Below are 26,479 nucleotides of genomic sequence, written 5' to 3' on the forward strand. Positions count from 1 at the left end.
GTCGCCGGCGCGGGCAACGTCGGACTGCTCAGATCCACAAGCGTGTTGCTGCTCCTACTTGCGCCATCTATCGGGTGCAAAGCGGATCGTTTGGCAAAAGCTGCTTGCAGAGTCGAGCGCTGGTAGACCGGCACCTGCCCTTTGGTGTACAGTGGCACGGGCGGCTCGGTTGTCGTCGGACGCGACTTGGGCAGCGGCGAGAGCACGTCAATGGCTGTGAGGTCGACGACAGGTGCGGGCTTCTTGCTTTCGGGCTTTCGGGGGCGCTTTGGCGCGCGCTCGGGGCTGGATGGCGCCGCAGGGCGCTTGGCCGCTCGCTCGAGCGCACGAACTTTGGCCGTTAGCTTCTCGTACTGCTCGGCGCGGTACCGGTTCGAGGTCTTTAGCGCGAGAATGACGTCGTGCGGTCGCTGCAATTCGGCTTCGAGGACGCTAATCTGGTTGCCATCGATAAACTTCTGAATTGAAGCAGCGACCGACGCCGCGCTGACTTGGGCCTGAAGCTGTTTCAAGGTCGCTCGCATGTCGACTGCGTCCTGCTGGAGCTTGAGCTGCGCGTACTTGGCGTCGTGCTTGGCCTTCTTGAGCACTTCGTTGGCCTTCTTGAGGGTTGTGATTTCGCTGGTCGCGTCAAGCACCCGTTGCTCGTACGTCGCCATGTCTTGGGTTTGGCTCTTGAGCCGCGCCTCGAGCGCGCCGACTCGCGACGCCAGCGACTTGTTTATTACTTGAATCTCGCGGACGTTGATCGTGCCCTCGTTGTCGACAGCGTCGTTGGACGGACGCGCACATGGGGCAGTCGGTGGCGTGTAGAAGAGCTTGGTCGTGTGATGCGGCTGGCACGGCGCGCGGCAGGTCGGGCATTGCCGCTTGGCGCGCAGCGACATGGCCACGCACTTGCCATGGTACACGTGGCCGCAGGGCAGGCAGCTCAAGTCGTCGACCAGCGGCTCGAGGCAGATGCTGCACTCGCCCTCGCTTGACATGGCCGCTTTTCCGAATTTGAATTTCGTCCAATCGCAGTGCGTGGTTTGAATTAAGACCGCCAAATAGTGTGGAGTGAATGTGATTAGTGTGCAGTAGAATCAAGAGCGAGCAAATGCACGGCAAATGCATGCAAGCAGCATCGATATAGCTGCGACGAGGAATGACACACCACAGGTTTCGCTTGTCGATGCTGCTCGTGTACTTCTAACAACGCATCGGGGGCCACAGAGTGCTCTTGTCGAGACGTCGCAGGAGGTCGAGGCCATCCACACCAGGCGAATCCGGCTCGCAGTGGGGCGTGTGTCTGCCCACATAGCGCTACAGTACGTAGCATCTCGCAGTGCAGCGAGCGCGATAGATCTACGATAGCAAGGGCTACTAGCGAAGATAATCAATCACCCGCGTTTTCATCACTCGAACCGTTTTGAGCAACGGATTGCGTGTTTTTAGCCTATTTTGGCCAATCACGGAGTGGCAACCATGACAAGAATTATAATACCGATCCCATCCATAATATTACTCGGTTTTAATAACACCTATAATAATACAAATGCGCCGGTTGTGCACGGTTGTGATACGAATATAATTATGAATATTCTTGATGAAAGTAGTATTCGCATGATTTATTTATACATGGATGGACTTGACAATTGTCATGAGCGGCGACGCACTGAGCGACCTCGCCGTGCCACGTCGTGACGCGGTCGCTGGCGACGACCCGCTGGGCCCGGAGACGCTCTACGACGCTCTTCTGCTGCACTTGGCCGCGCGCCTGCATGCGAAGATATGCAAGGCCGCTCGGAAGCGCCCGTCATACGAGGTCGCCAAGATCACCGAGACGCTTGCCCATACGAGCTACATTGCCAGCGACGAGCTCGACACCGCGACGCAGCGCATTGTGCGCATGCTACAGGCCGAGCCCGGCGTGACGCTAAACGCTGCCGGAAACCTCTTGCTTTTGGATACGGACAAGCTCCGACTCGTCGACGACAGCGACGCGCCATTGGCGTCGACTACAGGTGGCAACGAGGTAGTGAACGCGCTCGTGCGGCGTCTGGCATGTCAGATTCCTCTCCTTCCGCGTCCACAAATCGCTATTGCCATGATGACCAAGAAGGCAGTTGCGGGCTGCACGGGCCTCACGGCTGGCCAGGCCAAGCGGGGTATCGTTGAAGGCCTCATCCAGCTCGGATGCTTTCAGAAGGTGACCAATGGAGACGGCATCGGGTGCATCGCGATCGACGCGGCGTGTCTCCAGCGCCCCGTGACCGCGTTTCCCGACCTCAGTTTTCTGCAGCAGCTTCCGTCTGCACCAACCGCGGACCGCTGGCCACCAGCTCCACGACGATCAACAAACGAGCCGGTTCTTTCCGCTGCGGCGAGCGCATCTCGCAGCGAAGGAGGCACGCTCTATGACGCGCTGATCGAGCACATTGTTGTGCACGTGCATGGCGCCGTGTACGCGGAGATGAGCAAGAAGCAAAAGCAGTTCAAGGTCAAGAAGATCACTACGCTGCTCCGAAAGGCCGGCTACGTGAACGATATCCAGCGCACGGCCCAGCAGGTTCTGCAGTGCGTCCTGCGCGACCGCTGCCTCACCTGCGTCGACGGGACAGCCATCGTGGCCGTGCGTGCCAGCCCGTTTTCGTTGCCGGCCGCGACGCGCCACGGCGTGGCGGCCCTCGTGCAGACGTGGGCAGCAAAGATTGCGATCGCTCCGCACGAAATTGCAAGCCTCCGAGCGCAGCTTCACAAGGCCGAAGCCATCCAGGGGTTGCCAGGCATGGCCGAGCAAGCACTCGACGCCTTGTGTGCCCTTCGGTGCATGACCACTGTCCGAAACCGCAAGTCCGCACTCTGCCTCGGCATCGACCCGTCGCTTGTCCATCAGTCGTTGGCTTTGTTTCCGGATGTGTCGTTTCTGCGCTCCATGGCGTCGGTCGCGGCGCTCTCCCCTACAGCGTCCTCTCCTTCGCTGCCGCTTTGTCACCCAACACCGTCACCCGTCATGACCTCTCCCGCTCCACCCAGAGTAGGCGTGGATGATGACAGCTCAGGCGCGCGCCACTCGAGGTTTGAGCACACGCTCGGTGACGCGCTCCTTTACGCACTTGCCGATCACATTCGTCGTGCGGCCTACGATGCGATCCGCGGGGCAAAAGCCCGGTACAACTTTTCAGCCAAAGTACCGCTGCTCCTGCGCGCGACGCGCTACATACCACCGGCCTCGTACACGGACACGCGCAAGGTGCTCCTCGAGCTAGTGCTGCGCGACGAGAACTTGGTGTTTGTTAAACCCCTCTTTGTCGTCTCGCGGGATCAACGCTTGCTGCCGCCGGCGCGCCATTGGACGTCCGAAGCAACGCCTGCTGCCATGCGTCATGGGCTGGTGACAGCGCTGGCGATTGCACCCATTGCCATGACGGGTATAGCGAGAGCTGCGACGTCGGCGCTTGTGGTTCGTGGCGTCCACGACGTCGCGACGGTCGTGCCCAAGCTCATTGCGGACCTCATGCAGCTCGAATATGTCGTGGCCACCCAAGACAAGGGCCAGGAAATCTACTTGACGATCGATATGGCGTGCCTTCATCGGCCAGCAGATGACTTTGCCATCGTGCCAGCACCCGAGTCGTGGCTCGTACGGAGCGCGCCAGCACCGACGCCGCACGTCGCTGCAGCAACCTCCTCGGTGCCACCGACACGAGAGGCACATGACGCACCGATGTCCCCGTCGTCCAGCTTGTCGAGCAGTGGGCAGAAGAGAGTCGGGTCCCCTGCAATGTTGTCTGCGCCGTCGTCCCCGATATCTGCATCGTCAGCATCGTCGCCACCTCGGTCGGTGCCGTTGTCCTTGGAGCCGCTGGACGGTGTGGTCCAGACGCACCACGACACGTTCTTGCCCGCGATTCTGGCGTGGGTCCGCGAGGACAACCCGTTTTACGTCTCGTACGTCCGCGGGCAAGTCCGTTCCATTCTCCCGAAGGACGAGGATCTGGACGCGGCGGTTCATGCCGTCGTGACGTCGTTGACGCAGCATCCAGAGCTCATCTACTACAACACTGACCGACCGTGCTTTGTCGGCAAAGGTTGTGCTCCACCTGACGACGTTGTCGTACAAGCGCCTCCGCCAGGGACCTCGGTCGACGACGACGAAGACGACGATGGCAACGAAAGCTGCAGCGACATTTCGGCAGGTATGGCCTTTTGCGATGTTATTGCCCCAAGCCAACGCTAGAATAGAAAGCAACGAGTCGGACGAACCTGAGCCAGACGCCGAGACGCCGGCGTCGGTGTCCCTGTCGCCGACCACGGACATCTCGCCGCGACGCGTGATTGCTGCGTACGTGCAGCAAGTGGTCGCCCATCTCGCCTCTGGTGCCGTTTACGACGTTGCGCTCTTGACGCAACAGCTAAACCGCCTCGACATCGACGCCGACGACATCGAGGACGCTGTCGATGCTGTCATGGCCACGCTGCAATCGATGCCAAGCGTTACGAGCGTCCAGGACGATCGTGGGAACTGGAGCTTTTGTCAACAGAGTCCAAAACGACCTGAGAAAAAACCTCTCGCCGCAGACACAGACACGAGTGCGTAGACCTCCTTGGGTCCAAATGGTGTCAACAGCCCATTGTAGCGACCGAGGCGCCGCCCAAGCAACCCGCCGTGTCGTGGAAGAGCTCGGTGCCATGCACAACGATCACCACCACTGCACAGCTGCGCGCGGTGGTCGCTACGGTCGACGTCCTCAACGACCCGACGCACCGTCGCGTCCTCGCCATCGATGCGTATGGCACGTGGCCCAAGGCGTTGGTTGTGGTTGCCTGCACCGAGACCACGCTCATCATCGACTGCGTCGACATTCCGATGACAGACCTTGTGCACGCCGTGGGGCCGTCGCTTCGGTCGTCGGTGGTCACCAAGATAACGTTTGATGTGCATCGGTCGGCGGCGCTGCTATCGTCGTTGGCCGAGTGCTGTGGTCTCCTTGATTTGCAGCTGCTCCTGGAGCACGAGACGTCGCGCTTCGAGGCTACGTTTGCCGACATGGTGGCGCACGCTGGTCTGCCACCGCACCCGCACCCGCGGTACCTCGACCGCACCGATTTCTTCAACGAGCGGCCACTGCGGCCCGAGGCCGTGCACGCAGCGGCCGCGACGACCCAGCTGCTTCTGCACGCCTCAGACGCTCTGGCGAAAGGCATCTTTGGCAACTTTGCACAGCTACTGGCGGCCTCAACCCAGCGCTTGACGCGTGCGATGGCCTCGCACGGCCAGCGCACACTCTGCTTTGACGCGATGCATGATCGCCGACTGATGTCGGCCGAGTACCTCGGCGCGTGGCGGCCCAACGACGTTGCTGCGAACGCCCCCGTCGTGGTTCACGAAGACTTGGACGATGTTTTGAGCTTGCTGCCGAGGGACTTGGTGTCGCGACTGCTGCAGCCGGGCGTTGCGTCCAAGCTCATGGACATCGTCTTGGACCTCGGGCGGCGGCCGTGGGCGTGGGTCGATGGCACCCGCTTCTTTCTCGATGACACGCAGGAAGACCGCGTCGTCACGCGCGACGACCTCGATGCGATCGTCGACCGCGTCGGTGGCTTTGGCAGCGACAACCGCGCCGGCCTCGAACGCCAACTGCACCGCATCTCGGCGATTCGCAACCGCCAGGACGTGATCATTGCACTCACGATCCGTGTGGGTCGGTACATTGAAGGCATCCTCTTCCTCGGCGAGCCAGGCTGCGGCAAAACCACGATTGTCCGCGAAGTGTCTCGACAGCTCGCCACCACGCACAATGTCTGCATCGTCGATACGAGCAACGAGATTGCAGGTATCGTACCTTGTATCTACGCCCATGGAATGGACACGGACGTCATTAGGTGACGGTGATGTGCCGCATGCATGTGTCGGCTTGGCGCGACGCATGATGGTGCCATCTCTCGATGCGCAGGCAGCGACCATGGTCGAGTGCGTCCAGAACCACACGCCCGAGGTCATGGTCATTGACGAGATTGGCCGGCCGCACGAGGTCGAGGCCGCGCGCACGTGCAAGCAGCGCGGTGTGCGCATCGTCGCGTCGGCACACGGCGACCTCCGCAAGCTGCTCAAGAACAAGCCGCTGCGAGGTCTCGTTGGCGGCGTCGAGTCGGTGACGGTCGGCGACGCACTGGCCAAAGAGCGGCAAAAGAAGAACGAGACCGGCCCGCTGCGCAAGCTCTTGGCGCAGCGCAGTGGCGACCCGATCTTTGATATCGTTGTCGAGCTCCAGCGTGGGCAGTACGATACGTGGCGCGTCGTGACGGACGCGGCGTCAGCAGTCGATGCCGTTCTTGCGGGCACGTCGTACGCAGCGCAAGTCCGTACGCGCACGGCGTCCGGCGATGGATTCCACCTCGGCACTTGCATTTTGTGATGATGATGCGTCCTTTCTTAATTTCTGAAAACCAAGCGTTTCGGAATCAAAGTGCCATGTCGGCGCGCCACGTCATTATACAGATCGTGGGTGTTTCGGCAGCTGCAAGCATATTTGGCCCGCCAAGGCGGCGCCGACAGCGGTCGCCATTGCGCCACTGCTCCCATCGTACTATTCAATGTATGTTGACGCGCTCCGCAGCATCGCATCCGACACCAACGGGCCGCCCGCGTCCGCAAAACTCGAGCTCCACAACGCAGTCAGGCAGCGCAGTCCAATGAATGTACATGGCTCCACGCGCCGCTATCGGTGGTGTCGCGTCAGTAGCAATGTCGCCAGTCGTATGTGAAAGAGATAGCGTGTTGGTCGTCGGCGGCATGAGAAAGGCGGACGGCTGCTCGAGCAATTCGCATGCCGCCGCCGTCGCCGCCTCTCGCCCAAGTCCGCCCGATGTAACATGGCAACACTGCCACGTTTTGTAAGGATGTAGCAGAGGGTAGCATGTTATAATGCTACTACTTTCGTGTCTTTGATATCTGTGTAGAGAGATATCAGTGGAGATTCTCTGTCTTCTGAGCGGGCAACGTTGCGACGCCGTGGCAGCGTGCACAGCCACGATCCGCGCCCTCCATAGACAGGATGGTAGCACCCAAGAGGGCCTCAGACGAGCTCTGGCGCCCAGCTCGCTCGCAGTTGACCAAGATCCGCTCGTACGACGTTGCATGCGTCTACGCACTGGTCCTGCTCGTTCGCGCGAAATGTACAAACTGTGTGTCTTGTTACAAGAGGAGCTTAGAGCCGTCGCGATGGGCCCACATGAAAGCTCTCAAACGACTCGCTGTCGTGGAGGCTGTTGGCGCCCGGGCTCTCTTTTGACTGCATGTAGCGCAGCTTCTCGCTGTCCGTCATGTACTTCCACGCCACGTCGTTCTCGCCGAGCGAGTCGTATGGTCGCGACGAGAAGGACCCGCTCGAGTCGCTCATGATGCTACCCGAGAACGAGACGTTTCCGTGCCGTAGCTGTTGGTGCTAAGGTCCGTGAACCGCGTGTGGTGCAGGTCGTCGCGCACGTCGGCGTCGTTGTAGCTGTTGCCGCGGTCGTAAAAGTTGGACGGCAACCCCGGGCTAGCACCGTGCTGCATCCTCGCCGCCGGAGCTGCAAAGTGCGCGTTGCCCTCGGACGTCACGGCCACGGGATGCGTCGGCGCGGCGGACTTTGGCGCCTGCGTCGGCGGGGCGGGCGGCGGCATTGTCGTTGGCAACGTCGGTGGGTGCACAAAGGCCTCTTGCTGGCGCCGCCGCCGCCGGCGCAGGATATAGATGCCGAGGGCGACGACGACGAGGAGGCCGACAATGGCCGCGACAATGATGACAACGACCGTTGTCGTGGACATGCCTGGGTCGGGCGCGACGGTGCGAAAGGAGGCGGGCGGCGGCGTCTCTGCCATCGTGCTCATGTGCTGCACACGTGCGTGGCGGCGACTTGTCGATTGTAGCAGGTCCCCTTCCATTCGATAAAGCAAAGAAGTAGCACGTCAATCGCCAGCCGGTCGTCAAGCACAGGCGTCCACTTCCGTCTAGCGACAGTGCGACGATGTGGGATCGCAATTCGAGACTGAGATTTTAGTTAGTCGAGTCGACGCACGCAAACCGATTGGCTTTTTTATTATTCCGGCGCGTTTATACAAAGAGGCAGTCGAATTCAATACCTCCAGCGGTGAGAAAGGGACTCGCCCAAAACATTCCAGCGATTTGATTGGCCAAAAACAATTTTTCGAAGGCCCACGCCACTGGATACCTCCTAAAAATAGCCTGCTGTGAAAAAGGTGGGAAATCCAGCCACGTCCGAGTCGAAGAATTGCCAGCGTCGAACTTTAGTTCAAGCCTCTCGTCCGTCATGGGCGTCGGCTGTGCAGCGCGATGGGAGCTCGCGACGGACGATTTCGTGCCCTCATCTGCAAAGGCGCGCAGCTGCACGCAGCACGTCTATCACAAAACGCGCTGTCCCACACCTAGGTGGCAATGACCTCTCGCTGTGATATATCATTTTCTGGAGGTTTAACCGGACCTTCATGTGCATCCGGCTCTCACACCGTGGGAAAGACCGTGTCCAGGTGAAAAACGTGAAAAAGCGCAACCTGCAACCCTTCCATCCGGATGCATTCCAGGGTCCACCACGTCGTCGTCGCGACGATCAAGACGAGCGCATGGCGGACCATGAGCGGGCGGACGATGGCGAGCAGCATGATGGCGGCAAGGAGGAAGCGCCGGCAAGCCCGACGGAGACGCAGGCGACCGGCTTTAGCCTCTTCACCATGCGGCGCCCGGCGGCCATGAGCGCGGACGCGATCCTCGCCGAGCAGGCCATGAACCGCAAGATGCACCACTACTCGACGATGCGCATCCACATGAAGCGCGTGCAGTACGCGATGGAGCAAGAGAAGCGCAACTCGTTCTACAAAGAGCTCGTCTTGTACCTCTTCTTCCTCTTCATCCTCATGCTCACGATCTGCGCGCTGCCCGTGCACATTCCATATGAGCTCAATGCGTCACTGCGGTCGCTCTACCTCGACACGGAGTTCCCCAACATGACGATGAAGAAGACGTTCATAGACGTCGAGACCGTGGAAGACATGTGGCAGTGGGCGCAAGGCCCGCTCGTCTCGTCGTACTATAGCTCGCCGTACCGCAACTCGCACCAGATCACGAGCATCCAGATCCGGACCGGCCGCGTCGAGTCGCTCCCGTGCTCGCGCGTCGGGCCCACCAACTCGCTCAAGCTCTTCCCGAACGAGCTCTGCACGCCCGACTTTTCCCTCACGCACGAAGAAATGGGCCCGTACGGCAACAACGGCTTCAACCAGTCGTTCACGTACCGCTCCGACTTGGACGTGCTCCAGCGATCGTACGTCTTTACGCCGAGTCTCTGGAACTCGCGCATGGACTATGGCACGGGTACATACTATCTCATCTCTCTTCCTTCTTGTTCTGAGCCCGTGCTTAGGGGGGTATCCTGTGTACTTACCGCGGGACAATGCGTCAATCGGTCGCGAGCTACTGCGGCACTTGAAGCGGTCGCTCGTGCTGCCGTCGACGCGGTACGTCAGCGCGACCTGGGTCGTCTACAACCACAACGCCGATGTCTTTTCGCGGCTCCAAATGCTCTTTGAGATCTCGCACACCGACTACATTGAAAAGTCGGCGCGGATCGAGAGCTTCCGCATCATCGGGTATGCGTCGCTCGAGGCCTTCTTCACGACCGAGAACGTCATGATGGTCTTCCTCGCGCTCGTGACGCTCACGTTTACGTACCGCGAGGTCTCGGACCTCATCGAGCACGGCGTCTCCAAGTACATCAAGTCGATGTGGAACGTGCTCGATGTCGTCCAGCTTGTCTTTCTGTACGCAATGGTCTACTCGTGGTGCACGTACATGGTCGACTGCCACAGGATCTTGCCCAAGCTCGAGCACATGGTCAACGCCGTCGACTGCACGAGTGTGACGACCGCCGACGACTGCTTTGTGGACATCATGACGGTCGGGAACCACCTCGGGTTCGTCTTCAACATTAGCGCCGCGCTCGCGCTCATTAGCGTCGCGATCGTCTTCAAGTACCTTCGCCTCAACACGCGTCTCAACATGCTCTGGCGCACACTGCGCTTCGCCGCGAGCGACCTCGTGGCCTTTGTGTTCATCTTTGTGTTCATCTTCTTTGGGTACGCGGTCATGGGCTTCCTCCTCTTCGGGAACCACGTCCGCGACTACCGGTCGCTCTCGAGCTCACTGGCCGCGTGCTTTCAGATGCTCCTCGGCGCGTTCGACTACAACTCGTTTCTGGATGCGAACCCTGCGATGGCCGGCGTCTTCTTCTTCACGTTCATGGTGTCGATCTTCCTCGTGCTCGTCAACATGTTCGTGGCCATCATCTCCGAGTACTACCGCGTCGCCATGGACGAGAAGAAGCTCAACGACGAAAACAAGATGAAGCTGCTGAGCAGCGACAAGGCGTCCAAAGACACGTTTTACGACAAGGACGCCGAGTACGATCTGTGGATGCAAGCGCAACAGTACGTCCGCGGCCTCAAAGTTAAGATCAAGCTCATTGTACCGACCGAGAAGAAGAAGCAGCCACTCGCGCTCACGGGCGGCAAGTGTGTGCTCCTCGTCGACTACACATACCTTTACGCGGAGAAGGCGCGTCTCCGGGCCAAGTTTCGCGCGGCGATCCGCGTCATTCGCATTTGCATTCAGTTTCTCAGACCATTGCGCAAGTTCTGCGCTGACTTTGACCCGTCGCAGATGGCGTCGACGCTCTTCACAGAGTCGACGACGCCGCGGCCGCGCGCCAAGACGCTCCGGCACTACCTCAGCCAAACCGAGCGCGGGGACTTTCCGATCACGTACGTGCCGATCCACGCGCCGTCGGCCAAGGTCGTGCACCTCGTGAGCCAGCTGCGACCGGGCCAGATCCTCGAGATTGACGACATGTCGCTCACGAACGACCGCATCGGGCTCGAAGTGCTTGGCGATCAAATCTACTACCTCCACGAGTCGATGGGCCACTCGTCCGAGGCGATCGGGCGCGACGAGGAGTCGTTTGGCCTGCGCCACTACCACAAGGACATTGGGAGCGGGTCCCACATCCGCTGCTGCCGCGTCTTGTACCACGGTGACACGATCCTCGAGGGCCTCGAAGAGTGCATTCTCCCAACGAGTACGTGGGTGCGCCATGCCATTTTTGCGTTTCTCCGCAATCTCTGGGGCGTCATCTCGTGCCGCTGGTGGCGCCATGGCCGCGCCAAGGCCCGCAACCAAAAGATCTCGGACGACGAAATCGAGCAGCTCCTTGAAGCGCAGTTTGTGGCCTCGGCGCGCGGCTCGTCGTGCCGCTTTGACGAGCTCGTCAAGCAGTTCCGGCTCTTCCTCGCCAAGAAGGTCCAGCGCGGCCAAATCCGCGTGCCCAACAACAACCTCGAGGCGCTTGTCCAAGCCGAAGCGATCGCCTTCGTCGAGCGGTTTCCGAAAGCGCTCATGCCGCTCGATAAGCGCGAGCTCGTTGGGTACAAGTACGTGCCGTGCCCGACCGACACGAGCCACATCCGCCTTCCCAACAGCGTCTCGCGTCTCACGGAGCTCCTCGCGCAGAACGCCCACGAGGTGTGGTCCGAAGGCCGCATCAGTCAAGGCTGGAAGTGGGGACCTGCACGCGACAACGACAAGAAGCTGCACCCGGATTTGGTGCCGTACGAGGCGCTCACGGAGGAGGACAAGCAGTACGACCGAGACACGTCCATGTCGGCGCTCAAGATCATCCAAGCGCTGGGGTATATCATGGACCCGAAAACGCCGTCAACGGGCAAGACACGCAGCGGCCGGCACCTCGGGCGGCAAGGGTCGTCGGCGTCGGGGCTCGCGTCGTCGTCGTCGTCGATTGACGAGTCGGTGCTGGCGGGCATCGACGTCAATTTTGGAATCGCTGCAGAACCAGGCGAGACGTATGCGCCTCGGCCCATTGACACGGAAGACATTGAGATCCCGCCCGAGCTCAACTCGCTCGTCGAGCTCCTCGCCGAGAACACGCATGACGTGTGGGCGCAGATGCGCATGTCGCAGGGCTGGAAGTACGGTCCGCAGCGCGACGACGAGAAGCGCGAACACAACGGCCTCGTGCCGTACGTCTACCTCACGCCGGACGAGAAGCAAATGGACCGCAACACCGCGATGCAGACCGTCAAGCTCATTTTGCGCTTCGGCTTCACCTTTCGCCAAAAGCACGAAGCCAGCGTCGAGAAGAGCGCGGCGACCAAAGGCTTCACCGACAGCTCGTCGGTCAAGTTTCGGTACGTTCCACTTGCAGATATAGACTTCACACATGCGGCCAGGATGTTTGGCCGGTCCGAGGACGTCCAGGCTGAAAACGTTGCGGACGCTGCGCAATTGCTCATGGCCACGCAGCGTGCCAAGCACGTCTTCCTCTCCAAGAAGCCCAAGCGACCGTCCGCCTCGCATTTTGACGCGATCACGCGATCCGTCTCGGACGTTGACGCGTTCGACGCCAAACCGCCGGCGGGGCCCAAGTTTCGCCACTCGCTCTCCACGTCCCACATCGTCGAGGCCGCGGTTGAGAGGAACCAACGCGCCGGGCGACTGGCTTGCTACCCACGACGGCCCGCCTCCCGCTGCTTCCAGAAGCCACTACTGCGTCGACGACTACGACCGAGCATGTGGTCGACGTTGTTGATGCTAGCGAGTTGAGTGACATTGAAGTGCTCGAGGCGCTGGCGTCGCCGCGCAGCGCAAGCCAAGGCGACGTCGTCTAGGACCCCAACGACTACTAGTTGGTAGAAAAGAGGAAAAACGCGAGTAGATTTGTATCAATGTGTCAATTTGGAATGAGTGCTATCAACCCGTAAAGTACGGATAAAAGCACTCGATTAAAGTATTGGGATTGGCAAGCGATCGCACTTTATCGGGTACTTGAAGATACGGCCGACGAGAAGAGGACGATGATGATGGACGCGGAGCTCAATGCGCTCGACGAAGACGCGCTCGTACGCCGAGTGCTGGGCGACGACCATGGAGGCGACCTGACCGGCTACAAGGTGATACGCTTGGGATAGAGCTAGCATCGACGACTGACGATGCGTAGTCGCCCCAGACGAAGCAGACGCTTCTGCATCTCGCCGCCGGCCGCGGGTACGAGCGCCTCACGCGAGCTCTCTTGGCCAAGCATGTTGAGCTCAATGACCAGGTATGTTCCTTGCATTCGCTAGCGTGACACCGCTGTCGCCACTGCAGGACGATGGTGGCAAGACGGCGCTCGTCGTCGCGGTCCTCTCGGCCAACATAGCGATCTTCCGCCTCCTGGTCGACGCCAACGCCGACGTCCACATCACCGTACGTCATGTGCATGAGGCGTCGTCGACCTTCGATCCTATCTGATGCGTAGACGAGCGAGGGGTATTCTGCCTTTTACATTGCAGCCCGAACCAACCAAGCGGCCATGGCGCAGGTGCTGCTGCCGCGGCTGCACGACGGCGGCGCCCGCGTACGTCCTCTATATTCTCTCAAGCTTTCTTTACATTTTCAGGATGATGATGATGATGACGATGATGATTGTGCAGGAGCTTCTCGCAGCCCTCCATGACGCATCGCCCGACGACGCCGTGCGCTGCCTCTTGCACGCAGGCCTCTCGCGTACGTGGATACGAGTGGTCTCGGATGCAACGTCGCCTCGTAGTCGCCCGACGCGTCGCAAGCGCCGATATTTCACGCGGTGCTGGACCGTCCGAGCCTCTTGCGTGTCTTCGTAGCACACGACCCTGCCATCGTCCACCTCAAGGTAGTATGACAACGCCTGCTTCACTTCCAACGATGGCGCACTGGCAGGACCGGTACGGTCGCACGGCGCTGGCGCGAACCGCTTCGTCGGGCAACCTCGATGCGTGCCGTCTTTTGCTCCAGTTTGGGGCGAGTCTCGAGGCCAAGGTGCTTGTATTCAAGCGACAAGGCGGCTGGAGCACACGTGGTTAGGACCACCGCGGTCGCTCGGTCGTGTACCTCGCAGCTTGCCACGAGCAAGGAAGCGTACTGCAGCTCTTTGCCGCCGAGACGACGTCCGTCGCCCTCTTGGTCACCAGCAAGGTGCATCGCACAAGCGTCCGATGCTGCGATACAAGCCGTGCATAGGACGACGAGCACCGAACGCCGCTGCACGTGCTGGCCGAGCGCGGGAGTCTCCGTGGCTGCAAGCTCGCGTGCAAGTACCATGCCAAGCTCGATGCAGCGGTACTACCTATGAGCACTCGTATGCGCGAGGGCACGAGGATGCACCATCAATATAGGACATGGACGGTGCGACGCCGTTGCACATTGCGGCGAGCCTCGGACATGCCGACCTTTGTCGCTTCTTTGCAAAGCGAGACGATCTCGACTGCAACGATGCGCTCGTCTACCGACACGCGTCGGCGTCGTGGCTCGTGGTCACGACGCGCCGCCTCTTGACGATCTACAGCGAGCTCTTGTACCGTATTCTTGTCTTTCGGCCTCAACGAGACGCCTTGGCCTATGGGCTAGCGACCTCGGTGTGCCCGCGACGCTGGCGGCGTACGGCAGTCTCCGTGTACGCGACTTTGAGATGAACACGCTGCTGCACATGGCAGCACAGCACGTGAGCGACGTGCACGCCGACTACCTTTTGAACGCGCTACACCGCACGGGGAAGATCCCCATCAACGTTCTTGTATACGCCTTTGTCGAGCGAGAAAGAGCTCTTGACATGGCTTTTGAACTTGTAGAACTGCTACGGCAAGACGCCGCTTGAGATGGCGCAGCACGCCTGCAGTACCAGTGTCCTGCGCGCGATGGGCTCCAACGACATGTTGCGAACGCTTGACAGCGCCACCGCGCTCCATGAGGACGACGACTGGACCCTTTGTGCTCCCGCAAAGCTGCGGCTGCTCGTGAGTGAGATCATGGAGGGCTACTGCTACCTCGGTGACCCCGCAACGCTTGTTGTCTGCAGCGATTCGGGCGATACGATCTTGCATGCGCTTCTCGATGCGATCGAGGCCATGACACCGCGACCGACCGACGCACACCAAGAAGAGATGCTTCTGGGGCCCAACTGGCTCGCCAGCCCACATATCGGTGTCGTCGCGCAGCTGCTCGGCAAGCCGGTAGGCTTCTCCAACGCGATCGTTTGGTCGTATGCTGGATGCGTGTTGGCGTAGAACTGGACAGGGCTCGCGCCCTTGCACAAGGCCGCGGCCATCGGCGCCCTTGGTGCTTGCCGCGCGCTCGTGCATCGCGGTGCGGACGCTGCGAGTTCGGTCGGCGATCGCCTCAAGCGCCCAAGTGCGCTCTGCACGACTGGCTGGCATGCCGTCAACTTTGCCGCGTCGCTGTCGTCCGACGCAGTGCTGCGGTACTTTCTCGCCACGCCGAGCGCGCTCCCGACTGCGCCGTCGGCCGTGGCGCAGCTCAAGAGCACGGTGACATCGCAGCACCCGTCGCTTCTTCCGACGTTGCTAGCGCGCCTCGACGATGCGAGTACGACGACACCGGCCGTGCTCGAAGCCATCGCCCGCTGCGATGCGGTACACGTCCGTGCATGCGACCTGCCAAACTGATACATTGATAGTTTTACCATCCCGAGGGCCTTCCTGTCGACGACGCGAGTGCGCTTCTCGTCTTTCACATCGTTGTGGAAGCCGATCGCTGCGGTGTCGAGGCGCTTTGGCACGTCGTGTGCGCGGACTGCATCGTGCGCTCGACCGGCGACACACTCCTGCACATCTTTGCCGCCGACACGGCCCGCGACCGGACGCCCGAGCTCACGTACCTTCTCACGACCGCCAAGATGGACGTCGACACGCTCGTACGCTCTCTTTGCTTACCGCGTGTGACGCGTGCTGTAGAACAAACGCGGTCAAACTGCATTGCACGTGGCGTGCGAGCGTCACCTGCCTGGTATCTGTGCGTACTTGCTCTCGCGCGGCGCCGACGTGCGGCGCAGCTGCCGCAACGCGCCCCACTGGATGGGTACCTCGTCGATCGTCGACCGAGGGATATCCGACTCGCGGCTTCTGCGGCCAACGCTCGACGACGGCAGCGACATTTCCATGATGACGGACGAGGCGTGGCAGACGCCGCTGCACATTTGCCTTGGCCAAACGCTGCGTCGGCTCAGTTCGAGCCAGATCCAAGCCAACAATGCCGTCGTCGAGCTGCTTTTGCAGCATCCAGCGTCGCTAGTCGAGCCATCGGCCAGTGTGCCGGCCTCGTCGTCTGCGTCCTGCGCTTGGAACCGCGCCGCGTTTGACCGGATCGTGACGGATTTTGACTTTGCCCTGCCTGCGTACCTCGACCATTTCGTGCAGGTCAAGCACTGGCACGGCACGACGACATACCGCTTCCAGTGCGTGCGCGACGTGTGCCGCAACCTCGACCGTATCATGGCCACGACGGGCGAGACCGGTCGCGTCCTTTTACACCCGACCGTTCGCAACGCCCTGCGCGCCAAGTGGCACGTACGTCGTCCTTTTTCCTCTTGGCTTCATTTTCACCGAGATATCTATCGTATGCATAGCTCTTTGGTCGACGCATGTACCGCAAGGAGCTGTGCTTGTCGGCGCTCCTCCTTGCCTGCTTTACCATCTCCAACTACACGCTCGTGGCCGACGAGACACCAACCAGACGATTGTGGCCCGATGACGTTGTCGTCGTTGGCTTCAAAGGGCTCACGTGGCTCCTTGCCCTCTACCACCTTTTGTACGTTGAAATGTGGCAAGAGATGCGACTCGACGCGTCGGCGTACTGGACGTCGCTGTGGAACTACATCCACATTGCGTCGTACTTGCTGCTGCTGTTGTCGATTCCGATGGACGCCCTCGACGTCCATACGTCCATCAAGGAGTCGTGTCTCAGCGTCGCCAGCATCCTCCTCTTGTTCGGGCTCCTCCAAGGGCTCCTCGTCTTCTCGTACTTCTCCGTGCTCCTCTTTACGTTCTCGCGCATGCTCAAAGTCGCGCTCAAGTTTTGCCTCTTGTATGCGATCCTCCTCGTGGGCTTCACCGCGGCCTTCTACCTCGTCTTTCACGGCGTCGCCGGCCACACGAGTCTCCGCGAGACGTTCGTGACGGTCTTCTTGATCATGTTTGGCGAACTCAACTTCCACGACGTCTATGGCGCGACTACCAACAGCGTCCGGTATACCGCCGGCCTCCTCGTGCTTGTCACGTACCTCCTTTGCGTCAACATTGTCGGCCTCAACATGCTCATCGCCATGATGACGGCCGAGTACGACAGCATCAAGAGCCAAGCCCAAGTGCTCGCGGTGAAGGAGCTCGCCAACACGCTGCACCGGTACGAGGCGTGGCTCGGCCCCGCGTCAGTCGAGCGACTCTATGCGTCCGAGACGCTCGGGTCGTTCGCGTCGTACGCCGAAGCCGCCACGACCATCTCGCGGCCGGCGGACGACGGCAAGACAACGTCGCAGGCTGAAAACCTCAACCTCCAGGCGGAGCTGCAGCAACTCGCGGGCCGCCTGCACGAGCTGAGTTCGGACGTGCGAGGTAGCGTCGCCAAGGTCCTTCGCCTCGAGGAAGTTGTGCACGAGCACGTGACGGCGCAGCACGAGTTGCTCGCATCGATTTTGGAGCATCTCCAACGCCCCAGTGCAACGTAGCGATGGATAAGGGATTAGATAAAAGAACGGTTTAGTTAATCTTCGCGTTGGAGCGTAAAGCCCTTGCCGAGCTGAATGTACTCGAGCTCCTTGCGCACATGGTGGCCCGTGAGCATCGGCGGGTACTTGTCCAGAGCCTCTTGCGTCGCAAAGCGGCCAATGGGCTGGAGCACATCGTCCGAGTTGATGTGCGAGAAGAGCGTCGACGACACTCGCCAGAGGCTCTTGCCCATGGCCTTGCGCGTCGCAATGTCTTCCAGCGTCTGCTCCGTCACGACGACCTCGTGGAAGCCCGCGACGAGGTACCCGCCCGTGAGGTACTCGATCTGCTTGCCGGCCTGCACGAGAAGGCACCCATCCGGCACGCGCACGAGCGCCTTCTCGCCGTTGCGGAGCCAGATGTAGAGGCCGCGGAAGCGCGACTTGCCGTGGATCGTGAGCAGGTTGAGATCGTAGTGGTAGCCCGCGAGCACGTCGTTGAGGTTGCCGTACTTGGCAAAGTTGCTGCCCGTCGGCGCGAGCAAGTGCGGGCCGTACTGCATGCGCTTCTGGAACGCGTCCTTCTCGAGGCCAAGGCCGATCGCCGCCATCTCGACGAGCTCGTGGACCGCCGCGAGCATCTTCGAGCCCCACATGTCCATGGTGGGGACCCATTCCGGGAACGCCGCAGGCACCACGGGCTCGGCGTTGAGCTCCGTAAACTGCGTCGTCTACGCCGGATGTGAGACGATATTGTCGTCAATGATGCAGAAAGGGGAGGGTACCGGCGGGCGGGGACCCGTGCGCCAGAAGAAGCGGCTCTTCTTGTCGAGCTCGGGCGGGCACAACGTCACGGGCTGGTGCTCCTTGGCGAGGGCTTCAGCGCGCGAGCAGTGGTTGCGCGCACGCTCCTGATGCTCGGGCGTGACGCCGACCTGGTAGCTCAGCTCCGGGCGCGCGTCCTGGGTGAAGTCCGTCTGCTCAAAGTAGCGCTCCATCATGTCGACGAACGTATTGTTGTCGGCTTCGGTCGCGCGCTAATACGATCAGAAATCAGTCCCAGGCGGTCGAAGCGAGGAAGGACGCACCGGGTCGCGAACGACGAGGACGCCGTACTTGTGCAAGCAGTCGGCGACGACGTTGCACTGGTCGATGCCGTTGGCGCGGTCGGCCATGTACTTGGCGAGGTCAATGACCGGGAGGTCGGCGATCTGGACCATTCTTCTTGTCTTGGACGGCAAAGTGGAAATGACGATCGTGAGACGACCCTTTCCAAGGCTTCCAGGGATGGCCACCGGCTGGCGACGCTGGGTCAGTATTGTATTATGTATCCTTCATCTAACGTTTGTATGCTGAATTGCATTTTGGAATTAAAAAGTGCTGTTGCCGGCACAGGCAACCAGATAATTTTGAAGCGCCGCTTCAAGTGGAGAGTGGGACGTTGTTGCCTTAATTGCCACGTGGTGCGTCCAAGCCGGTGGCCCCAAGCGCTGCGGCAGAGACACGGTGTCGACCCGCGAAGGACCTTGGCCGAGATGGCTCGGCAATTGAAGAACGAGTCGTCTATTCGCCGTCGATATCGTGCAGTGCTGGTCAAGATACCATCATCCAACCGGTCTGCCATCCCATCGGCGCTTGCTCTTCTTATTACCGCGCAAGGATGCCTTATGACGTGGCAGGCTCCAGGATCGTGTTCTCGCCAGGAGCTTGAGGCTTGGCGCGATGGCAGGTGGTTGCAGGACGAGCTGGCTGCTTGGAGCCAGGTAGCTACCTCGAAGTGCATGCAATCGGAATCGATGCATGATCATTGCAGGTCATCCAGTAGACACGCTTTGCTCGCACCCGGGGGAGCTTCCAGTACGCAGGTACTTGTACTCTAGAAGAGTCGCTCGTGGCCGCCTCGGCGTCTCTATTAGTGAGCGAGCGCATGGGTAAAGGGCGAGCACGTTTGGCAGCCTCTTGACAAGAAGACGGTAGCTATCCTGCTCACGCCAAGGCGGTGCCAAACGCGATCTTTTCGTGCTGACCGCTGCCCGCCGAGTAAAAGTGCGTCTCCTCCACGTACCAGATCGCGTCAATCTCAACTCGTTGGCCCGCGAGCTCGGCCGTGAGCTGTTTGCAGCGGGCGATGGCCGCCGCCAAGCACGCCGGCGACACCGTGTCGGTGAGCACGCGCGAAAGCGTCGAATGGATGATGTGGTTTGGGTGGCGAAGCGCAGATCCGAACGTCGCCTTGGCGCGGCTCCTGCGACAAGCATCATCAATGTTGCGTCATTATCATCCGAAGAGATGCGGCATATTAGTACCGGAGGTGCTGGACGGCGTTGGTCGGGTCTTCAAAAAGCAGCAGGACAGTGCCGGAAGCCGCGAGGATCACACTGTGGATCGTCAAAGCAAACGCAGGGGTACTCGATATGAGCGCCTTGAGCGTTCGCACCTCTGCATCATCATCGAGCCTTCCATCATGGCTCATGTACGAGCGGGCCAGTACCTTCGGCGCGGAGGGCGGGCGAAAAGGGCAAGCAGGCGTCCGGGTGCGAAGTGTGGAAGAGCGTCACATGCATCGAGGCTTCCGTGTTGACATACGTCTGTGTTGCGGTTTCCGACTCGAAGATGGCTGCGATCTCTTCGCCAATGCGCCGGCTGAGCGCTGCCGCCGCCTAGTTGTCGTAAGTTGTCGCCAGGGTGCTGTCATAAGGTCGTACCGCTGGCAGAGGCGAGCAGATCAAGCGGACAACGTCCGCCTCGCCCAAGAGCGGGTACGGCATTGGCGTTGGCGACGGCACCGTCGGTGGCAGAGCAAAGTTGGCGCTAAAAATCGTCTCCATGAGCCACGCAATCTTGCAATGAGGTGCACGCACGCCACGGAGAGGATTTTGCGGCCGTCAAAGGCGGCGACGGGCGCCGTCATGTCGGCGTACACGTCCGCGCGCTCCTTGGCGTAGTCGGTCATTTAGCTCGTTTCGTGCGAAAGTTACAAAATGAATTCGGCAGTGGATTTTTCGACGCTGTGCAGCGCCACGCTGCAGGCGCGTGCACCATATGGAGGCGTGCTTGTCGTTGCTTTTCGGCGTGTTTTTTCTCCCAAAACAAAGGCGAAAAAGTACTGGAGGAACCGGGGGTCGAACCCGGGGCCTTCCGCATGCAAAGCGGACGCGCTACCACTGCGCTATACCCCCATATGGTGTTACAGTAACTTTTTAACGTACTAAAGAGCAACTGTATTTTGGATTAAAATTGGATGGCGCTGCACTTTGCGCACCGCAATTCGCAGCGTGGACATATTATTGTTGTATATGATGTACACTATTGTCTTTAATAGAAATCGCAGCAAGAGTGTAGAGAGACACGCGGTAGCCGATGGAGGTTAGATTGTCCAGAAAGGCTCGCGGATGGGGTCGGGGCATAAAAATATCGCACGGCAATACAAACACCAAGGTGCAATAAAACAATGAATTGTATGGGATATTGACTGGGAAACGGTTTGTGATTGGAAAACAGCAGCATGCGCTGGTACTGCGTCTCGCCGTCCTTGCCACGGGGCGCGCAGCTGCGCGTGCGAGCGGCGCCGAGCGCGTCCGCGGACGAGACGTCGGCGCTGCGCCTGAGCATCTCGGACATCGTCGCGGTCTCGTCGGCCCCGACGCCCGGCCGCCCATGGCTCCGCGTCCTCTGGCAGCAGCAGGAAGGCCATGTCATGGCGACGACGCCCGACGACATGCCACTTCTAGTGCCATGGGAAACGACGGCGCTGGAGCACATTGTGTTCGCCAACCCCGAGACGCCGCTGCGCCACGCCAAGACGAACGAGCTCATGCTGCTCGAGACCGACGCGTACCTTGGCGTGATCGCGACAAGCGACGAGACGCTCCTCGTCATGTACCAAGGCGACCAGTTCTACGCCTGCGCAAGCGACACGATTCCGATGGCCGAGCGCATCGCCGACGGCATGCGCTTCCTCATGAACCCGACGCTGCCCGAGAACGCGACGATCGTCGTCCGGCAGTGGCCCGACCGCGAGAGTGACCAAGTCGACGTCATCACGCAGCACCAAGAAGTGACAGGCGAGATTCGGTCGGGCGACTGGATCAAGCTCCACGAGCAAGCGTGGGTCATGTGGAAGCTCTCGCACCACAACAACCTGCAGCTTTTGCAACCCGCCCACATCGTTATGCAGGAGACCCTCGAGATGCCAGACAACGATGACATCGACACGGCAAGTGACGCGCCGCCTGCTCTAAGCGAACCGGCACCAGCCGTAGACGAAAGCCAGACTATTGACGAGCGGCCTCCACAGGCCGTGCTCGCGAAGCACGAGTCGTGGGACGATCGGCCCATTCGCCCGGCCGGGCTCGAAACAATGGCTTCGCTGATCGAGGAGCCTGTGGTGTCTGTGCTTGCACCTCCTGTCTCGTATGAAGATCGCCCGATCCGAGCGCCATCGACGAGCCCTGCCTTAGTCGTCGAACAGGCTGACCCCGTGCACATGGAGCCGACGGCTAGCGATGATGCGCCGGCGTCACCCTCTGCCGTCGCTGCGTGGGACGATCAACCGATCCGCAGCGCATCTGCCAAGGACGCAGTAGAAATGAGCGTCGAAACTGCGCGGACATGGGACGACCGGCCTATTCAACCAGCGGCTAGCGCGTGGGACGACCGGCCGATCAAGCCAGCGCCAAATGCCTTCTTGGACGCGCGGCCAGCGGCCACGAACGATCCCCCGATGGATGCAGCAGCCTCGTCCTGGGATGACCGTCCAATCAAACCCGCGACCGTGGTCGAGAAGGATGCGCTGAGCGACGAGCAGCCCGAGACGAATTCTAGCCACTCTGCGACGCCCAACCAGAGCCCGACACAGGCTAACTGGTCGTTGTCGATGGAGCCACCGCAAGATGCCACGACGACGACGTCCGAGAGCCCGATGGACGACACGACGCGGGCAATGAGCAGCCCACCGATCAGCGGTAGGCACGGCGTCGATCCTTCTGTTATATGTATGTGCGTGTAGGCTCACTCGACGTCGACAAGATCGTGTCACGGGAGACGCGGTCGAGCAGTGCGTGCAGCGACTGGGAGCCGCTCGTGCTGCGTCGCCGGAGCTCGTTTGAAGAAGACGCGCCGATCGTCACCAACCAAGTGCCAGACTTCGCGGCCGCGCACGCCGAGGACGACGACGAGATTCCGTTGCCCAAGTACGCGTCGCGCTTGGACGAGATGCTAGCGGAGCTCAGCGACGTGAGCATGATGTGGCTCCTCCAGCTCGACCTTCTCGAAGAGCTCTTCCACCACTTGGAGCTCCACGGGCTTAGCGTCCCGGAAATGAAGCGCACGATGGAGATGCTCGAGATCAAGGCCAACCATGCGCTGCACGCCAAGGTCCTCCCCTCCTTCCTGCGGCTCATGCCGTTCGTCAAGAGCTTTATGGCGTCCGCGGGCGACCTCCTCGCACCGCACATGGAACATTTGCTGCCACCCTTCTTCTCGCTCTTCCAAGTACGTTGTCGTCTCGATGGTGGTCATTGCTCATATGTTTGGTGGGTAGGAACGATCCAAAGGCGCGATCGCATCGCTCGAGGCGCATTTACACGACTGGTTTGACATCCTCGACATCGTCTTGGTGCTCAACAGCCTCGAGACGGCCGTCGTCGACTTGCACATGACGGAGCTGGGCACCGCGCGTCTCGTCACGTGGTTTGCGGGCGCGATGCCGCGCACCAAAGGCGTCCCAAGGGCCAGCCCGCGCCTCTGCGACGCCCTCGTGCAACTCACGAGCCATCGCGCGACCAAGGTCCGCGACGCGTCGACGCAGATTTTGACCAACATCCTCGGCCATTACGACGGCGCGTCTGCCCCGTCGTGGCTTGCAGGCGGTGCCCCCGAGACGCTGGCGGAGATCGTCGCCGACAAGTTTCCGTCGATTCCAATCGTCGCGTCACCGCCCAAACCATTGCTCGTCCACGACAACGATACGGCTCTCGCACCCGCCAAGCCTCGACCCTCGCTGCCGAAAGGCAAGGGTCTGGAGCGCAAGGTCAACTTGGAGAAGAGCGGCGTGCTCAAGCCGTGGCAGCGCAGTGCCGACGACGCACCCGCCGAGCGCAAGCCGTGGCAACGAACCAAGCCATCCGACGCGGATCAAATGCAAGCAGACGGCGCCGCCTTACTGCCACTCGACGACGCTACGACCTCGCCGACGGTTGTTGCATCGTCGGTGGACAAGGTAACAACGACCGACGGGACGGACGGTGCGATGAACAAGGTGTCACCGATGGCGACCAAGCCATGGGTGCGAAAAGCCACGCCTGCACCAAGCAGCGACACTGGTGGCGCGGTGGCAGCAGAGAGTGTTGACGTGAGCCCGACCGCGTCGACGGCCAAGCCGTGGCTTCGTGCGAAAGCGGCGCCGTCGCAGAACGACATCAGCGATGACATCGTGGTCGCGGCATCGCCCAAGCCACGGCGGGTCGCAACGACGAAGGACGAGACGACGCCGGTGATGGATGAGTTGCCGATGGACTCTGCTTCCGATGTCATTGAGCTGGAGCCAACGCTTGCGGTCTCCGAGACACCGACGACTGTGACGGATGATATGCCTCTGGCCGACACGATCTCCGAGACACAGACCACCGAGACACAGACCACCGAGACGGACGAAGCGCCAGTAGAAGAGGTCGTCGATGGGGACATCTTGGACGACAGCGCCGAAGACCTCGTTGTCTTTGATGACGACCCACCTGCCATCGAAGAAGCCAACCCGGTGCTCGGGGACGTCGTGCCCTTGGACGTGGCCGGGTTTCGCGAAGAAGAGTCGGCGGACGAAGATGTCGGTGCCAAGCAAAGCTGGTTCTTTGTCGATGAACACGCCGAGGATGACGACGACGACGACGAAAGTGACGGGCCTCCACGCCGCACTGCAATGCTCGGCGACAGTGACAGCGAAGGAAGCATCCACGCCTTGTCGTGGGAGGCGTCTCCGCGCGTGACGGTGCCCGTACTCGGCAACACCGTCTACGACATCCTCGGCAGCCACCCGCTCGAGTACTTTTCCCTCGAGCCGCCCTCCGACACAGCCGTGCTCTCGCACCACATCATCGACGCTCAGGTGTACGACACACCCGACGAGCCGCCTGCACCCGCCGAGGAAGACGTTGTCGATGAGATGGCACCCGCGGCCGCCGAGGACGATGCGGCAGAGATGGTTCCAGCGACAGCGGACGTTCCCGTGGACGACGAAGCCACGGACGACGAGCCTCCGATCAGCCTCGCGCCAAAGGATGCTGTCGATGACTTTGAGATCGAAGCCAGCGCGTCTTTTGACGATATCGAAAAGGACAAAGCCATCACGGTCGACAGTCCTGTGAGCAGTGGACGACAGCCGGTCGACGACCTCGACGAGATGTGGCCAACGATGGACCACGACGAGGACACGCCCGGCGAGGCTGCGGTGGACACGCTGCATCTGAAAGCGGATGACGAAGCTGCAACGAGCGATGACGAGGCACGCACGAGGTCGATCGGTGCCGCTACTGCGTGGTCTTCTTACCGCAATGTCGTAGTTTCTTCCGCGGGCGCTTTGCCAGTGACTTTGATGAAATGTTCCCCGAAGATGACGAGTACCTCGACCGCGTCGACGACGGCTGGAGGTACGAGGTCCATGATGTGAAGCAGCGTTCGATGTGGGGTGCTAGTCGCGTGCACAGTCGCCGCAACAGTGATGTGTCGAGTGGCGGCGTCGAGTGGCACAAGCACGACGTCGTCCTATTGCCGCGCGCTTCGATCGTCGAAGAAGGCAACGAAGACGACGAGTGCGAGCCGTTCGAGCCCGAGGCCATCGACCGCGCAGGGTTCTTTGATGGTTTCGAGACGGAATTTCCGACGCCGTTGGACGCGACCGACGCCATGGAAGCGCTCTACGTGCCGCTGGGTTGGTGGATCCAAGACTGCCACGACCTCCTCGCGTCGTCCGAGTACGCGCGCGACACCAATTCTCGCCGAGCTGCAACGTCGTGTGTTGTAGGTACGACTCGCAGGCGTCGCTGGCCGAGTTTGACAGCGCGTTCTGCATGCTGGATGTCTCGTTCGCGCACCTCGAAGGCGACGACGACGCCTTCTTCTGGGACGACCCGATCGGCGATGACATTGTCGTGTCGCCCGCCGACTGGGCCGCCGTCATCGCGTACCAGCTCAACTGGCAGCGGGCGAAAACCGCGCTCCTCGAGGACTTTGCGACCGCGATCGAAATCCTTATGCTGCGCGACCGGCAGCGCAAGGACGACGAGGCGGCGTGGGCCGCGGCCAACGACGCGCCGACCGAGCAGCGCTCCAAGTCGATGACCGTGCGTCGGTCGTCGGTGTACGGGTCGCTTCCGAAACGACGGTCCGAGACAACGCTGCAGAAACCCGTGTCGCTGGCGCCAACGCCCTCGGCACTCCTCATGCCGCCGCGCATTCGCACGTCCGTGTCGACGACCAACCGCACGCCGTCCGAGACGTCGTCGACGACGTCGTCGCGGCCCGAGTCGCCGGTCTCGTCGCGGTCGGGCTCTCCCAAAGCGCTCAAGAAGACGCCCGAGTCGCCGCGCCAGATGCCACGGCCACGCGCGTCGTCGAGTGCCGTACCCAGTGGGGTGCGCAAACCTGTGACGGCGTCGGCGCTCGCCCCGCCAACGCGATCGCTTTTGCAGCCGCCGACGACGACGCTGACGCGGTCGCGAAGCGTGAGCGCTGCGCCTCAAATTCCTGCGCCGCGCCTGTCGACGACGGGGCTGCGGCCGCCCGGCAAGTCGTCGCTCCGTGCCCCCGCGAGTCGCATGAGCCTCCCCAAGCCCGTGACCAAATTGTGAATGAACGTAGGTACCCTCTTTGTTTCGTCGTCGTCGTCGTCGTCGTGTGCGCAGGCGAGGTCCCCCGC

General features: G+C 61.0%; 8 protein-coding genes and 1 non-coding gene across 9 annotated transcripts; 4 read left to right on the plus strand and 5 right to left on the minus strand.

Moving 5' to 3' along the window:
- Positions 1-54: 54 nt before the first annotated feature.
- SPRG_03761 (hypothetical protein) lies at positions 55-993 on the minus strand (the record flags this gene model as incomplete). The annotated part of the gene is made up of 2 exons (XM_012342330.1): positions 151-993; positions 55-100 (listed from the first exon to the last, which is right to left on the minus strand). Exons 1-2 carry the CDS (start codon positions 984-986, stop codon positions 55-57), a joined length of 882 nt encoding a protein of 293 aa, XP_012197720.1. The 5' UTR covers positions 987-993.
- A 635-nt stretch (positions 994-1,628) lies between these two features.
- Positions 1,629-6,457, plus strand: SPRG_03762 (hypothetical protein). Its single transcript, XM_012342331.1, has 4 exons — positions 1,629-4,181; positions 4,228-4,527; positions 4,584-5,819; positions 5,869-6,457. The coding sequence occupies exons 1-4, from the start codon at positions 1,643-1,645 to the stop codon at positions 6,399-6,401; spliced, it is 4,608 nt and encodes a 1,535-aa protein (XP_012197721.1). The 5' UTR covers positions 1,629-1,642; the 3' UTR covers positions 6,402-6,457.
- A 736-nt stretch (positions 6,458-7,193) lies between these two features.
- Positions 7,194-7,849, minus strand: SPRG_03763 (hypothetical protein; the record flags this gene model as incomplete). Its single annotated transcript, XM_012342332.1, has 2 exons — positions 7,194-7,389; positions 7,446-7,849. The coding sequence occupies 2 exons, from the start codon at positions 7,847-7,849 to the stop codon at positions 7,194-7,196; spliced, it is 600 nt and encodes a 199-aa protein (XP_012197722.1).
- Positions 7,850-8,569: 720 nt separating this feature from the next.
- On the plus strand, positions 8,570-12,811 carry SPRG_03764 (hypothetical protein). The gene is made up of 3 exons (XM_012342333.1): positions 8,570-9,356; positions 9,406-12,241; positions 12,284-12,811. The coding sequence occupies exons 1-3, from the start codon at positions 8,609-8,611 to the stop codon at positions 12,654-12,656; spliced, it is 3,957 nt and encodes a 1,318-aa protein (XP_012197723.1). The 5' UTR covers positions 8,570-8,608; the 3' UTR covers positions 12,657-12,811.
- An 84-nt stretch (positions 12,812-12,895) lies between these two features.
- Positions 12,896-17,619, plus strand: SPRG_03765 (hypothetical protein). Its single transcript, XM_012342334.1, has 16 exons — positions 12,896-13,003; positions 13,051-13,152; positions 13,200-13,298; positions 13,351-13,449; positions 13,526-13,598; positions 13,661-13,743; positions 13,791-13,889; positions 13,935-14,045; positions 14,091-14,189; positions 14,246-14,424; positions 14,478-14,643; positions 14,699-15,079; positions 15,134-15,499; positions 15,544-15,780; positions 15,821-16,432; positions 16,492-17,619. The coding sequence occupies exons 1-16, from the start codon at positions 12,908-12,910 to the stop codon at positions 17,587-17,589; spliced, it is 3,900 nt and encodes a 1,299-aa protein (XP_012197724.1). The 5' UTR covers positions 12,896-12,907; the 3' UTR covers positions 17,590-17,619.
- Positions 17,620-17,624: 5 nt separating this feature from the next.
- SPRG_03766 (hypothetical protein) lies at positions 17,625-18,800 on the minus strand (the record flags this gene model as incomplete). Its single annotated transcript, XM_012342335.1, has 3 exons — positions 18,657-18,800; positions 18,354-18,605; positions 17,625-18,299 (listed from the first exon to the last, which is right to left on the minus strand). Exons 1-3 carry the CDS (start codon positions 18,786-18,788, stop codon positions 17,625-17,627), a joined length of 1,059 nt encoding a protein of 352 aa, XP_012197725.1. The 5' UTR covers positions 18,789-18,800.
- A 754-nt stretch (positions 18,801-19,554) lies between these two features.
- On the minus strand, positions 19,555-20,521 carry SPRG_03767 (hypothetical protein; the record flags this gene model as incomplete). Its single annotated transcript, XM_012342336.1, has 5 exons — positions 19,555-19,813; positions 19,875-20,007; positions 20,060-20,228; positions 20,274-20,379; positions 20,430-20,521. The coding sequence occupies 5 exons, from the start codon at positions 20,519-20,521 to the stop codon at positions 19,555-19,557; spliced, it is 759 nt and encodes a 252-aa protein (XP_012197726.1).
- Positions 20,522-20,675: 154 nt separating this feature from the next.
- On the minus strand, positions 20,676-20,747 carry SPRG_30031. The gene has a single exon. It is a non-coding gene; the product is annotated as a tRNA-Ala (tRNA).
- A 308-nt stretch (positions 20,748-21,055) lies between these two features.
- SPRG_03768 (hypothetical protein) lies at positions 21,056-26,429 on the plus strand. The gene is made up of 6 exons (XM_012342337.1): positions 21,056-22,532; positions 22,577-23,061; positions 23,111-25,077; positions 25,125-25,211; positions 25,257-25,535; positions 25,586-26,429. Exons 1-6 carry the CDS (start codon positions 21,074-21,076, stop codon positions 26,409-26,411), a joined length of 5,103 nt encoding a protein of 1,700 aa, XP_012197727.1. The 5' UTR covers positions 21,056-21,073; the 3' UTR covers positions 26,412-26,429.
- Positions 26,430-26,479: the final 50 nt, after the last annotated feature.

The sequence above is a fragment of the Saprolegnia parasitica genome (genome assembly GCF_000151545.1).
Source record: "Saprolegnia parasitica CBS 223.65 unplaced genomic scaffold supercont2.9, whole genome shotgun sequence".
Lineage (NCBI taxonomy): Eukaryota > Oomycota > Saprolegniomycetes > Saprolegniales > Saprolegniaceae > Saprolegnia > Saprolegnia parasitica.

What these genes read in the sequence shown, in the direction of transcription:
- SPRG_03762 (XM_012342331.1), top strand. Translation starts at nt 1,643, where the DNA reads ATGAGCGGCGACGCACTGAGCGACCTCGCCGTGCCACGTCGTGACGCG. An exon ending in CTGCAGCGACATTTCGGCAG is followed by an intron (nt 4,182 to 4,227) that starts GTATGGCCTTTT and finishes ACGCTAGAATAG; the next exon opens with AAAGCAACGAGTCGGACGAA. An exon ending in TACGAGCAACGAGATTGCAG is followed by an intron (nt 5,820 to 5,868) that starts GTATCGTACCTT and finishes GGACGTCATTAG; the next exon opens with GTGACGGTGATGTGCCGCAT.
- SPRG_03764 (XM_012342333.1), top strand. Translation starts at nt 8,609, where the DNA reads ATGGCGGACCATGAGCGGGCGGACGATGGCGAGCAGCATGATGGCGGC. An exon ending in GCGCATGGACTATGGCACGG is followed by an intron (nt 9,357 to 9,405) that starts GTACATACTATC and finishes GCCCGTGCTTAG; the next exon opens with GGGGGTATCCTGTGTACTTA. An exon ending in AGCTCGTCGGTCAAGTTTCG is followed by an intron (nt 12,242 to 12,283) that starts GTACGTTCCACT and finishes ACATGCGGCCAG; the next exon opens with GATGTTTGGCCGGTCCGAGG.
- SPRG_03765 (XM_012342334.1), top strand. Translation starts at nt 12,908, where the DNA reads ATGATGATGGACGCGGAGCTCAATGCGCTCGACGAAGACGCGCTCGTA. An exon ending in GGGCGAGTCTCGAGGCCAAG is followed by an intron (nt 13,890 to 13,934) that starts GTGCTTGTATTC and finishes ACACGTGGTTAG; the next exon opens with GACCACCGCGGTCGCTCGGT. An exon ending in CCATCGCCCGCTGCGATGCG is followed by an intron (nt 15,500 to 15,543) that starts GTACACGTCCGT and finishes ATACATTGATAG; the next exon opens with TTTTACCATCCCGAGGGCCT.
- SPRG_03768 (XM_012342337.1), top strand. Translation starts at nt 21,074, where the DNA reads ATGCGCTGGTACTGCGTCTCGCCGTCCTTGCCACGGGGCGCGCAGCTG. An exon ending in CCTTCTTCTCGCTCTTCCAA is followed by an intron (nt 23,062 to 23,110) that starts GTACGTTGTCGT and finishes TTTGGTGGGTAG; the next exon opens with GAACGATCCAAAGGCGCGAT. An exon ending in GATGACGAGGCACGCACGAG is followed by an intron (nt 25,078 to 25,124) that starts GTCGATCGGTGC and finishes GCAATGTCGTAG; the next exon opens with TTTCTTCCGCGGGCGCTTTG.